At 40.7% G+C, this 14747-nt stretch overlaps 1 protein-coding gene across 1 annotated transcript; it reads left to right on the top strand.

Annotated features, from left to right (window-relative positions):
• Positions 1-515: 515 nt before the first annotated feature.
• LOC140458739 (SH3 domain-binding glutamic acid-rich-like protein 3) lies at positions 516-11147 on the top strand. The gene is made up of 3 exons (XM_072553401.1): positions 516-692; positions 8166-8333; positions 10804-11147. Exons 1-3 carry the CDS (start codon positions 648-650, stop codon positions 10879-10881), a joined length of 291 nt encoding a protein of 96 aa, XP_072409502.1. The 5' UTR covers positions 516-647; the 3' UTR covers positions 10882-11147.
• Positions 11148-14747: the final 3600 nt, after the last annotated feature.

Here is a 14747-nt window from a genome sequence, read left to right as displayed (position 1 = left end):
ACCCTCTGGCTGAAGGAATTCCCCACTTTGCTGATGAAAGACAAAAAATCTGCAGATGCTGGAATCTAAGGTAGACATGGAAGTCCTGAAGAAGGGTTACAGCCAAAACTTCGACTTCACCATTTCCTGCTTATTAAAGACAAGCAGACGGGTATTATGTAGATCAAGGCCACTCTATCCCTCAGTCATCTGAGACTGGAACAATATAAGGTTTATGATGTGGTCATTACTGGGATTCTGATGCATTATTTTTATTCTTCGGATCATTTATTGCCGAAAGCAATAGCCCCACTAACCTGTTAAAATCCAGTAATTTGAAGCTCTAAATATTTACATTGTTGCTGGTTTTAAAAGCTGACTTTAGCTTCTTAATTTTTTTTTGTTTCAAAATCTACGCCCATGTATCCCGAACACTTCTGCAAGGACTTGGTTAAGAAAAATATATTGTTGCCTCAGGAATGTACTTCTGTACCCCACCCCTCCACGTTCTACATTGCAAATGATTTGCTTACGTTGTATTTTAACTCTTGAGAAAAGCCGGAAGAACGGGAAAGCTGCAGTTTAGTTGCGACAAAGTGACTTGGCGTTGGAGTGGAGCAAATTTTCTGCAGTTTGCTCAGGCCTGATTAAATTGAACTAACTTCATCATGGTCATCACCATTTACTACGCTAGCATCACTGCAACACCGGAGGTAAAAATTGAGTTATATGCTAACAATTTTTTTTCTACCCCTGTTTAGTGGAATGTCAGCCTTGTTCTCGTTTCATGGTTGTACCTGTTCAGACTGTGTGGGTGCGTTCGCCCAGTATTTAACTGAATGTTGGGGGAAAGTCAACATAGTTAACAAAGGGCAGATTAAATCCGGTTCTTAAAGTGAGGAAAAGGGAAGAAAATGTCTTGCGAAATTCAAAATTACGGAAATAGGGTTTTTTTTAATTGTGACAAAGTTATTGGAATTCTAAACATAGTTGACAAGCAAGGCATTGAAAATTATTTGCATTCAGAAAGTTTAAGAGTGAGCAGTCAAATCAGATGCTGATTGAAATTATGGCCTGAGCTAATCTCAGTAGGTAATTTACGGAATGTGAGTGAACAAAATCTGAGGTCAGAATACTTATCTAAAACGATTGGGGGCACACCTTACCTGTCTGGGGAGATTTGTTGCGAGATATGTGTATGAGCATGTGTGAAATTGTGGTATATGGCGAAAGGAGCTATTGTGGGTTTTCCAAAATAACTCATTGGGCTCCAGTTGTGGGAGTTGGAACTGAATTTTAAAAAATGAGGCGAGGCTAGTCACCTGGAGTGTTCAAGACAATAAAACTGCAGATGTTGAAATCCAAAATAGACAGACAGGAGGCTGGAACAACACATCGGGAGGTGGAGAAGTTGAACTTTTGGGTGTAACCCTTCAGGACTGAATGTGGGTTTGGGGGGAGGGGGGGACAGGGTTGTGAAGTGAGGATAGGTAGACAGGTAGAGGTTACGACCTGGTTGGTCAAATGAATCCGGTTGGTGGCAGGGAGCAGTAGGAGGGAAGGGGCGGGGCTGGGAGGGAGGTGGGGATGGCGGGGGAGGTTATTTGAAGTTGGAGAACTCAATGTTGAGTCCTCTGGGTTGTAGGTGCCCAGGTGGAAGATAAGGTGTTGTTCCTCCAATAGGAGTTGAGGTTTGTTTTGGCAATGCAGAAGGCCAAGGATGGTCCACCCTTTCTAAGCCATGCATTATCTTCTAAGTTTCAATTAGCTCTCCCTTCAATATTCTAAACTCTAATGAATACAATCCCAGGATCCTTAGCTGTTCACGGTATGTTAGGCCTGTGTGAATCTCCGCTGGACATGCTCCAGTGCCAGTATGTCCTTCCTGAGGTGTGGGGCCCAAAATTGGACACAGTAAATTGGGCATAACTAGAGATTTTATAAAGTCTCAGAAGCACATCACTGTTTTTATATTCCAACCCTCTTGAGATGGATGACATTACATTTGCTTTCTTAATCACAAACTCAACCTGCAAGTCAACCTTCAGGGAATCCTGGACTAGCATTCCCAGATCCCTTTGTACTTTGGCTTTATGAATTTTCTGACCATTTAGAAAGTAGTCCATGCCTGTATTCTTTTTTCCAAAGTGCAAGACCTCGCATTTGCTCATGTTGAATTTCATGAACTGTTTCCTGGACCACTCTCCTCAACTGCCTAAATCTTCCTGCAGCCTCCCCACCTCCTCATTACTACCTGCCTGTCCACTTAACTTTGTATCATTGGCGACCTTCACCAGATTGCCCCCTGTACCTTCATCCAGTTCATTAATATATAAAGTGAACAGCTGTGGCCCCAACACTGAACCCTGCGAGACACCCCTTGTCACCAGTTGCCATTACGAAAAAGAATCTTTTATCCCAACTCTCTGACTTCTGTCAGACAGCCAATCCTCAATCCATGCTAGCAGCTCAGCTCGAACACCATGGGCCCTCACCTTACTCAGCAGCCTCCCATGAGGCACCTTATCAAAGGCCTTTCAGAAGTCTAGATAGATAACATTCACTGGGTTTCCCTGGTCTAACCGACTTGTTCCCGCTTCAAAGAATTCTAACAGGTTTGTCAAGCATGACCTCCTTTTACTAAATCCATGCTGACTGGTTTTAATCCGACCCTGCACTTCCAAGAATTTGGAAATCTCATCCTTAACGATGGATTCTAGAATGTTACCTACAACCGAGGTTAGGCTAATTGGCCTATAATATTCCATCTTTTGTCTTGATCCTTTCTTGAACAAGGGGGTAACAATAGCGATTTTCTAATCATCTGGTACTTTCCCTGACTCCAGTGATTTTTTTTTGAAAGGTCACAACCAACGCCTCCGCTATTTCCTCAGCTACCTCCCTCAGAACTCTAGGATGTAGCCCACTGGGGCCAGGAGATTTATCAATTTTTAGACCTTTTAGCTTTTCTAACACTTTCTCTTTTATAATGGCTACCATACTTAACTCTGACTCTCCTTAATTGTTGGGATATTATTCATATCTTCCACTGTGAAGACTGACACACAGTACTTATTAAGTTCTTCAGCTAATTCCTTATCTCCAGCACTAGCCCAATTTCTACTTTTGCCTCTCATTTGTTTCTTATGTATTGAAAGAAACTTTTACTATCATTTTCTAATATTACTGGTTGGCTTACCTTCATATTTGGTCCTTCCCTCTCTTATTTCTCTCTGTTATCCTCTGTTTGTTTTGTAGTCTTCCCAATCTTCTGATTTCCCAGTGCTCTTAGCCAATTTATAGGCTCTTTATTTTTCTTTGATACATTTCCTGACTTTTCCTTTGTCAGCCATGGCTGTCTAACCCCTCCCCGGATAATCTTTCTTCTCTTTGGGATGAACGTCTGTACTGTGTCCTTAATTACACCCAGAAACTCCTGCCATTGTTGCTTGACTGTCTTCTCCATTAGGCTCTGCTTCCAGTCTATTTTTATCAGTTCCTCTCTCATGCCCCTGTAATTACCTTTTATTTAACTGTAACACCATTACATCCAATTTTGCCTTCTCTCTACCATATTATGATCGCTGCCTCGTAAGTGTTCCCTTACTTTAAGATCTTTTATAAAGTCTGGCTCATTACATAGCACTAAGTCTAGAATAGCCTGCTCCTTTGTGGGCTCCAACACAAGCTGTTCCAAAAGGCCATCCTGTAAGCGTTCCATGAATTCTCTCTCTTTAGATCCACCTGCAACATTATTCACCCAATCCATTTGCATATTGAAGTCCCCAATGATCACCGTGATCTTGTCTTTCTGACATGCCCCATCTATTTCCTGGAACATCTTACGCCCCTGCTCCTGACCACTGCTGGTTCCTCAACTCTACCCACACAGACTCCACATCATCTGACCCTATGTCATTCAGTGCCATAGATTTAATTTCATTCTTAACTAACCAGGCAATCCCCCCTCCCTTTGCCCATCTCCCTGTCTTTTTGATAAATTGTAAATCCTTGGATGTTTAACTGCCAGTCTTGAACCCCCTGCAACCACGTCTCTGTGATGCCTACCACATCATCATCATTCGCCATGATTTGTACTGTTAATTCATCTACTTTGTTACAAATATTACGAGCATTCAGGTAAAGTGCCTTAATGCTAATTTTCTTATCCTCATGATTTCCAACATCTCTTGTAATATGTCCTACGTTATTCTTCCTTTTTGCTTCATTCCTAGTCTGCCTTGAACTTAAACATCTGCTAACCTGCTGCTTATCTTTCTACTTGACTCCATACTCCCTGTTGCTTTCCCTTTCCCTTCTCCCCCTAGTGACCACCCTATTTATCCTTTTTGCCAGAACACTGGTTCCAGATCAGTTCAGGTGGAGACTGTCCCATCGGTACAGATCATCTCGGTTCCAAAACTGTTGCCAATGTCCCATGAAATTAATCCTTCTTTCCTGCACCAGTCTCTTAGCCACGTGTTTACTTCCCTAATTTTCTTATCACTATGCCAATTAGCACGTGGGTTGGGCAGTAATCCAGAGATTATGACCCTCATGGACCTGTTTCTTCCTAGTGCTTGATACTCCCCAAACAGGTCCTTCTTCTTCGCTTTGCCTATGTTGTTTGTGCCAACATGGACCACAACAACTGGATCTTCTTCCTCCCGCTTCAATATCCTTTCAAGCCGGTCGGAGGTGTCCTGCACCCTGGCACCGGGCAGGCAACACACCATGTGGGACTCACGATCTGGCTCGCAAAGGATACTATCTGTCCCCCTAATTATAGAATCCCCTGTAACAACTACTTGTCTTTTTGCTCCCGCCTCTTGAATGAACTTCTGCACCATGGTGCCATGGTCAGCTGGCTCATCCTGTCCACTGCCCTTTTCCTCATCCATACAGGGAGCAAGAATCTCATACCTGTTGGACAAGCTGAGACTCCTGCACTCCTGAACTCAAAATCCCCCGATCTGTCTCACTTACAGTCACACCCTGTTGTCCCTGATCACTAACTGAATTTGAATTACTTAATCTATTGGGTGTGACTGCCTGATACACAAGAAATACCAATTGAAACGCCTTACCTTAGCAACACACGAGAGTCCTTTTAGAGGTGGAGGGCGGTTGGGAGACACTATATGTGTCGTGTCTTGGGATTCAGTTGCTGTCCAATTATATACCCAGCAGGGTGGGTAATGGGGTGTTAAGGGGAGGTTTGTATATAAGACATTTTGGTAGTACCTGTTTCCTTAGGCATTTGTGCAGGAAGTACAAATGTTCGCAGGGCTCCCTGTCAGATGTTTTCCCATCTTTGAGCCAGTTTTAGTGAATTACACCCATCGAGAATTCTGAAAAGCACCGCATTCCAACCAGAACTCTACCAACAAACACATCAAATTTGGACTCTGAGGAAAAAGAACCGGAACTGACATCACCAACCCAAAGAATCCCAAATTTTGCACCAAAACTTTTTACTCACAGGTACAGGTCTGTTTACCAACAGACCTTGAATTGACAGATTACAATGAGCCATAGAAATTATACAGTGACAAACATAGAAAATGAAAAAACTAGGCCTGCAGAAAAAAATAGACAAAAGCATACAAATGAACAACACAGACAACACAGAACCCTGGATTAAAAAAAATTCTCTGACTGACCCTGAAAAGTCCATCTTAGCATGAGGATTAAATCACACTTTCTGGTAAGCAGACAAAAATGATTTCTTAGCAATATTAGAAACAACACTGAAAGACAACGAACTCACAGAAGGAACCCAGCAAACCATCAGACAGACAGTCACACCAACATTAAGCAAGAAAAAGGACAAAAAAGGAAAGCACAAGGAAGACTAAAAAAAACCAAGATCATTGTAATCCCACCTGCAGACAAAAATGCATAAGTCCTTTTAAACAGAATAGACTACGTTAAGAAACCAAATGCACTGCTTGCACATACTGACACTTACCAACAGGTGGTGATAGACCTGACCCCATAACTAGAGAACTGAGTTACAGCCTTACTCAAAAGACTTCAGAAATCTGGAGAATTAAACAAGACAAACTTCCAAAAAATGAAACCAGATGGATCCAACACACCATGCTTCTATGGATTACCCAAAATTCACAAACCAGGAACCACCCCCCCCCCCCCCACCCAGACCCATGATCTCACTATCTGGAACACAAATGCACAGATTGGCCAAGGAACGCCACCAAAAACTAAAACACTTAATAGAAGACTCATGCCATTTCATTCAATCCACCCATGATTTTCTGAATACCAAAGACACCAAAATAGAAGAGGATGAAATAATGGTCTCCTTTGATGTAACAGCCCTGTTCACATCCATCAACATCAACCTGGCCAAGGAAACACTGACTACATTATTAGAAGAACCAAAGACACATACACCAGACACTGCTAACTTCATCAGAAAAAACAACATCGTCAAGTTTGTGGACCCATGTCTTACCACCCACTTCACTTTAAATAACAAGACCTTCAAACAAATCAATGGAATACCCATGGGATCTCCGATATCAGGTTTCTTAGCAGAGGTAGTAATGCAGAGACTTGAACAAACAGCTCTCCCAACCTTCTAACCCAAACTTTGGGTCTGCTATGTAGTTGACACCTTTGTCATCACTAAACAAATCAAATTAGAGGAAACCTTCAAGACCATTAATAACATCCTTACTGGCATAACATTCACAAAGAGGAGGAAAACAACAACAAACTGTCTGTCCTAGATGTCACAGGAGAGTGAACAGCCAATGGGCAACTTCAAACCAGCATCTACAGGAAAACAATACATACTGACCAAATACTTAACTACAGAAGCAATCATCCCAAAACCCACAAATGAAACTGCATTAGGACATTATTTCAATGAGCCACCACACCCTGCAGCAGAGAGGAACTACAAAAAGCAGAAGAAAGTCACCTATATAGTGTATTCAAAAAGAATGGGTACCCAATGAACATAGTCCCTTGATTCCTCAGCAGCAAACTCAAGCAAGCAGACAAAATGCACCCAGAAACCCTGGCCACTCTCCCCTATGTAAAGGACACCTTTGAAATGACTGTCAGACTACTCAGACCTCTTGGCATCATAGCCCACAAACACACCTAAACAGCAACGATTAAATTTAAAAGGCTGTATACAGACAACAAGCAAAACAAACATCATTTACAAAATACTTTGCAAGTACTGTACTAAACACTACATTAGGTAAACAGGCAGAAAAATTGCACTAGGATACATGAACATCAACTATCCACAAAAAGACATGACCCATTATCACTAGTATCCTTACATACAGATGAGAAAGGACACAAGTTTGACTGAGCCAACACATCCATCCTTGGACAAGCCAAACACAGACACGAAGGAGAATTCTTAGAAGCATGGCATATCAAGAGGAACACTATTAACAAAGACCTATTTACCATCCTGTGAGGAAAAAGAACCACAAATGACATCACCAACCAAAAGAAACTTAAACACATAAATAGAAAGCGGGACATAATACCAGTGCTTCACCAGAGGCTCACTGAAGATGTTACCTAGTATGGGGATGAAATGTCTGAAAACAAACTTTCCAGCTCAGCGAGCAAATTTACATTCAAGAATTCTTGACATGCTGGCAAAGTAGAGACATTATTGTGCTTACTTAATTGTTTTATTTTCCGCTTTAAAGTGGATGACCTACATTTGCCTGCATTGAAATGGATTTGTCACTGTTTGCCCACTTACTTAAATTATTAACCTCTAATTTTATGCTTTCATCTATAGTGTTCACAATTATGCTGTGTTTGTGTGACTTTCTCAACATTCAAATTTTTGATAAACACAATGAATAGTCTCAACACATTTTTGCCAAATAACACAATCTTAACTCTATTATTAAATATTATAATCTTGCATCTAAAATGGTGGTGACTATATCAAATGAGCTTGCTAGAGTAGGTGGAGGAGGCTGGTATATTTGCAGCATTTACAAGGCACCTGGAGAGCTTTATGAAGAGGAAGGGTTTAGAAGGATATGGGCCAAGTGCTGGAAAATGGAACTAGATTAATTTAGGATATCTGATTTGGCATGGATGAGTTGGAGTGAAGGGTCTGTTTCCGTGCTGTACATCTCTATGACTCTACAATTCTTTTTTTTATTTCATTACAGTTAGAGAGTCAACAGAAAACTATTTTTAACACCTTGGATTGCTTGAACATACAGTACCAGTTGGTTGATCTATCAACTGGTCAAGGTTTGCTGGAAGAAATGAGAGCAAAGATAAGAGATCCAAAAGCTGTGGCCCCCCAAATGTTTAATGGAGACCAGTATTGTGGGGTAAGTTGGAACTGTGCTTTGATTTCTTATAATCAGAGCTAATAAAACAAATTATCCTGGTTTATACTATGCTTTTTAGTAGCTTAATAACATAGGCAATGAAATATGTTCACATTGAAAAAACAGTTTGCCACAAAGCTGTCTGCCACTTATGCTGGACCTGTAGTATTCAGAAGCAGGTTTTTCTCTTTGTTCAATATGAAGCTATCCTCTTTCCCTTTATAGGACCCAGCAGACCTTTTGACATAGCTTTTAAGCTTGCCATTCAACCAGCCTGTATAGTAAGGTAGAATATTATTAATATGGTGAAATAGTTGTTTGTCAATCTTCTAAAATTAAATCCTGGCCAGTCTGAGCAATACATATAATGTTATTGAGAGAAAAGCATAGATAACATAGACCGTCAAGAGAGACCAGTGGTTTTGTTTATGAAGACTCGGCCTTTGACCTCAATAAAATACAGCACAGAATTCCAACAACATCCTTTAATCTTTCAGAAATAAAATGTTTATGAGGGGCTTCATCTCACTGAAAAGCAAAAGAAAGATGGATAGCTTTCTGGATGAATTCAAATCATGATTTAAATAATGAATGAAGAATATAATTGAGGATAATGTTTTAAAAAACAGTTTCATAGAATGCTGTGGCCTGTCAATATAAGTAATAAACTTCATCCTCTGATAAGGGTATAAAAGGGAGAACATATCAGAGGTCTTTACTGCCTGATAGCAGAGGATGCAATTGACAGAAATTGCTAATTCAGATGACAGCACTAGTTGAAAACACATTTAAGTATTCTAATGCGAGATATTGTTGAAGCATTTACTTGGCTAGAAATAGCGAAACATTGTTTAAGGATTTATTCTCTTACTTTTTTGTTTTAAAGGAAATGTTATTTTCTTTTCTCAACTGTTTAAACCTATATTCATTGGTCTGACATTTTTTTTAGTTTTCCTGTCTTCACTTCATATATATCATAGAATCCCTTCAATGCACAAAGAGGTCGTTTGGCTGGTTATGTCTGTACCCTCTAAAGAACTACCCACCCAAACCCAGGCTTCCAGCCTATTCCCAAACCCCACATTTACCATGGCTAACTAACCGAACCTGCATATCCCTAGACACTATCGGGCAATTGAGCATAGCCTAATCTTCAAATCTTTGGACTGTGGGGGGAAACTAGACCACCTGGCAGAAACCTGTGAAGAAATGGGGCAAACGTGCAAACTCCCCACAGCCCCCCAAAGCTGGAATCAAATCCGGGTTCCTGATGCTGTGAGGCAGCAGTGCAAACCACTGAGCTACTGTGCTACCCATTTGTACCCATTTAAAATCTGCAATTGCAGCAACAAATTAACTAACCCCATTGAGTGGTACAATGTTTTGAGTGAGTTATTAATTTGTTGACTAGATCAAAACAAACTATACATTTGGATGAGTACTTTCCATCCTGAAAGCCTGATTGCTCCTGACTAGTCCGAGAAAATGATCAGAGGTAGCCAGTTGCACAATTACATGACTCTCCCCAGCCAGTTGTTGCTGGGATCATTTTTCATCCCCAGGACCTCTTTGATGCCATTGATCTTATTTTGATGGATGGTGAATCCTCCATCTATCTCTTACAAAGCCAACAATAAAATGCAAGAAGCAGCATCAAGTCCCTGTTTTAATTTTTGATCACAGTGTAGGGGAGAGCATCAGAGAATTATGTATAGTGAGGGTACTTCTACATTTTCAGGTAAAGCCACCTCATAATCACATAAATCATGTTGGTAGAAACAAAGCTTTCATTGTTATCCCCCACCCCCCCCACCCCCCCCACCCCCCCACCCCCCCAAACACACACACACACACACACCGCCTTTTTCTGGTTTCTGCAAATGCAGCCTATCACAGTTACCTGAAGGAAGGCACCCTTTAGACTTCAGGTTTAAGTTGTGACCCTTGTGTCCAGAGTGCTATATTACAAGGCAGGGCGTTGCCCTCTTCAATAATTATAAAATGTATCCATTGTATCCATGCCTCTGTCATGGTGGTGTGACATGCCAACAGTGACAATGGCTACCTTTGCATTGGCATCACATTCCATTTAATAAAAGAAGAACGTTGGTCGAATTCATTCTACTCTGTGTGAACCTCAATGGAGTACCATGGAATGAATGTTGAATGAAAATACCAGGCACTAATACTTCAATAACACTTCATGACCAGCCAATGTCTCAAAATGCTTTACAGCCAATTAAGTTCTTTTTTGAACATAGTCATTGCTGTGATGTAGGAAGTGAAGCAACTAATTTACACCCATTGAACTCCCACAGACAGCAACATACTAAAAGCTAGATCATCTGAATTTTCTTTGTATCATGTCAACTGGGGAATGAATATGAACTGTGACAATCCTCTGCAAAATAGTGAGGAAGAAAATGGGGAGCAAAAATTAATGTGTTGACATTGTTTGAATTATTTTCAGGGTTATGAAGTCTTTTTTCAGGCTGTGGAAGCTAAGAAGGTAAAAGAATTCCTCAAGCTGGAAACCTGTCAAAATTAGTTACAGAAGGATTAATCCACTGAAGCCAAGATGCACATATAAGAATTAAAACATTCAACGTATACGTGGAATGCTTTTATTATGCTATTGTTCTAATACAAATTTTCCTGAGCTACCACATGAGCTCCTACAGTACCAAAAGTAATCTTCTTTTGTGCTAATTTTGTTGACTTTTTTCTGAATGTATTGCTCATTGAATGCAGCAAGGCATCTTTTGTAAGTATTACAAAATGTGTAAAACCCACATTAAAAAAAATTCTGCTTCACTTTATGCTTCTAAATTTGATTTATAATATTACTTGATTGCTACAATAATTTGATTAGTAAGGATAAAGTCCTCATAGTCCTATTGGATCTTAGAGCAGCTCTTCTCACTGGAGAGGGAGATAACTGGTGATGGTTTAATCTGAGGGTCACCATGCCTCCGGTGAGGATCGGGGTTGAGAAGAAGAAGAATCCTTCATCGGAATATTGGCCAGTGGAGGATTGAACCCACACTGTTGGTATTACTCTGTGTCACAAGCCAGCTATTCTAAGAAGTGAGGTAACTGACCCCTATAAGCATAACTGGTGTGTGAAAACAGTGGATTGCACTGTGACACATCAATTATAGAGTCACAGAGATGTACAGCATGGAAACAGACCCCTCAGTCCAACTTGTCCATACCGACCAGATATCCTAAATTTAATCTAGTCCCATTTGCCAGGGTTTGGCCCATATCACTCTAAACTCTTCTTATTCATATACCCAACCAGATGCCGTTTAAATGTTGTAATTGTATCAGCCTCTGCCACTTTTTCTGGCTGCCCATTCCATACACTCACCACCCTTTGTTTGAAAAAGTTGCTCCTTGGGTCCCTTTTTAAATTTTTCCTCTCTCACCTTAAACCTATGCCCTCTATTTCTGGACTCTCCCACACTAGGGGAAAAAACCTCATCTGTTCACCCTATCCATTCCCCTTATGATTTTATAACCCTCTATAAGGTTACCTCTAAGTTTCCAATGCTGGTGAAAATAGCCCCAGCCTATTCAGCCTCTCCCTCTAGCTCAAATCCTCCAACCAACCCTGGCAACATCCTTGTAAATCTTTTCTGAACCATTTCAAGTTTCGCAACATTCTATAGGAGGGAGACCAGAATTGCACACACTATTCCAAAAGTGGCCTAACCCAAGTCCTGTATAGCTGCAACATGTGACTGTCCAACTCCTCTGTTCAATGCTCTCACCAATAAAGGAAAACATACTAAATGCCTTCTTCACTATCCTATCTACCTCAGAGTCCACTTTCAAGGAACAATGAACCTGCATGCCAAGCTCTCTTTGTTTAGCAACACTCCCCAGAACCTTATCACTAATTATCTTTTCCTTTACTTACCCAAAAACATGAGAAAGTTTTGTTGGCAAGTCATAACGAAAGATTAACAACGTGGTTTTCAAAAGTCTACTTCCTGAGGCAAGAGAAATGGGAAATACTGGCAACACAGTATTTATTGTCCATCACCAAGGCACTGACAGTGTGTGATGCCAGCTTCTGGTGTATTATTTTTATGTTTCTGGTGAAGCTCAGTTAAGCATAGTTTAGAAATGATGCAAATCTAGCAATAGAAAGTGTGAATTGTGCATATATCTCCATATGTGCTTTCAGGATATTGGGGCATCTTTGGAATAGCAAAGGTGGCAGAAGAACAACCCACAGAAATGCTTTCCAAAGCATTATTTTCCAATCCTTCAGCCATTTAAGTTGTCATTACTGAACTAAACAACTGCCCTTTTAATCCTGATTGCTGTGCTGTGATGTAGAGGTGAATCCAAATCAAAAGCAAATTGCTGTAATCTGTCAGGGGCATTGAGTTCCTAACTTGTCCTAGCATGTTGTCTTCCTAATGGAGAACAGCAAGCCTCAAGTCTGTCAAAGTTCAGATAGATCTAATATAAGCACAATACTTGGATGTTGGAAATCTGAAACAAACGCAAAAAGTGCTGAAGAAGCTCAGCATGTCTGACAGCATCTGCAGAGAGAGGAAAAACAGCACTAACAGTTCGAGACTAGCATGACCAGCGAGAGCCTGAAGAAGAATCTTTTTAGGTGGTTGTTTCTGTATTGTAGATTTCGGCTGATTCTATGACATAAAATATAGGCTGTGATCGATTTAAGATCTTCAAAGAAGCTGAAGGTTATTGGGGGACAAAAAAAGAAAATGGAGTTGCGAGATGACAAGCAGATCAGCTCTCATTTGATGAGGCGGACTGGGGTGAACAAAGTTTAAAAATCTCACAACATCAGGTTATAGTCCAACAGATTTATTTGAAAGTACAAGCTTATGGAGCGCTGTACTTCATCAGGAAACTAGTGGGGTAGGATCATTGGACACAGAATTTATAGTAAAAGACCTTTATAACCTAGGGTTGTGAGATTTTTAACTTTATCTTATTTAATGGCAGAGCTGCCTCATTGGGGTGAGTGACCAACTCTGCTCTCTCATGTTATTATGTAATAATACTTCGGAAATGAGATAATAAGAGTGTGGAGACAGTATGTTCCTGTTAGGGTGAAGGGGAAGGCTGATAGGTATAGAGAATTCTGGATAACTAAAGAAATTTTGGGTTTGGTTAAGAAAAAGAAGGAAGTATATGTCAGGTATAGACAGGACAGATCAAGTGAATCCTTACAAGAGTATAAAGGCAGTAGAAATATACTTAAGAGGAAAATCAGGAAGGCAAAAGGGGGACATGAGATAGCTTTGGCACATAGAGTTAAGGAGAATCCAAAGGGTAACTAGGGAGAGAATAGGACCCCTCAAAGATCAGCAAGGCAGCTTTTGTGTGGAACTGCAGGAGATAGGGGAGATATTAAACGAGTATTTTGCATCAGTGTTTACTGTGGAAAAGGACATAGAACATATAGAATGTAGGGAAATAAATGGTGACATCTTGAAAAATGTTCATATTATACAGGAGGAAGTGCTGGATGACTTGAAATGCATAAAAGTGGATAAATCCCCAGGACCTGATGAGGTGTACCCTAGAACTCTCTGGGAAGCTAAGGAAATGATTGCTGGGCCTCTTGCCAAGATATTTATATCATCGATAGTCACAGGAGAGGTGCTGGAAGACTGGAGGTTGGCTAATATGGTGCCACTATTTCAGAAAGGTGGTAAGGACAAGCCAGGGAACTATAGACCAGTGAGCCTGACATCGGTGATGGTCAAGTAGTTGGAAGGAATCCTGAGGGACAGGATATATATGTATTTGGAAAGGCAAGGACTGATTAGGGATAGTCAACATGGCTTTGTACGTGGGAAATCATGTCTCACAAACTTGATTGAGTTTCTTGAAGAAGTAACAAAGAGGATTGATGAGGGCAGAACAGTAGAAGTGATCAATATGGATTTTAGTAAGGTGCTTGACAAGGTTCCCCATGGGAGACTGGTTAGCAGGGTTAGATCTCATGGAATACAGGGAGAACTAGCCATTTGGATACAGAACTGGCTCAAAGGTAGAAGACAGAGGGTGGTGGTGGAGGGTTGTTTTTCAGATTGGAGGCCTGTGACCAGTGGAGTGCCACAAGGATCGGTGCTGGGTCCACTACTTTTCGTTATTTATATAAATGATTTGGATGTGAGCTTAAGTGGTATAGTTAGTGAGTTTGCAGATGACACCAAAATTAGAGGTGTAGTGGACAGCGAAGAAGGTTACCTCAGATTACAACAGGATCTTGATCAGATGAGCAAATGGGCTGAGGAATGGCTGACAGAGTTTAATTTAGATAAGTGCGAGGTGCTGCATTTTGGGAAAGCAAATCTTAGCAGGACTTATACACTTAATGGTAAGGTCCTGGGAAGTGTTGCTGAACAGAGAGACCTT

This window comes from Chiloscyllium punctatum, chromosome 3 (assembly GCF_047496795.1).
Source record: "Chiloscyllium punctatum isolate Juve2018m chromosome 3, sChiPun1.3, whole genome shotgun sequence".
NCBI lineage: Eukaryota > Metazoa > Chordata > Chondrichthyes > Orectolobiformes > Hemiscylliidae > Chiloscyllium > Chiloscyllium punctatum.
This window is presented reverse-complemented; position numbering and strand designations above follow the sequence as displayed.

Excerpts from the sequence above, each read along its gene's own strand:
- LOC140458739 (XM_072553401.1), top strand. The coding sequence starts at position 648 with ATGGTCATCACCATTTACTACGCTAGCATCACTGCAACACCGGAG. Across the intron at positions 693-8,165 it reads GCATCACTGCAACACCGGAG|TTAGAGAGTCAACAGAAAAC; the intron begins GTAAAAATTGAG and ends ATTTCATTACAG. Across the intron at positions 8,334-10,803 it reads ATGGAGACCAGTATTGTGGG|GGTTATGAAGTCTTTTTTCA; the intron begins GTAAGTTGGAAC and ends AATTATTTTCAG.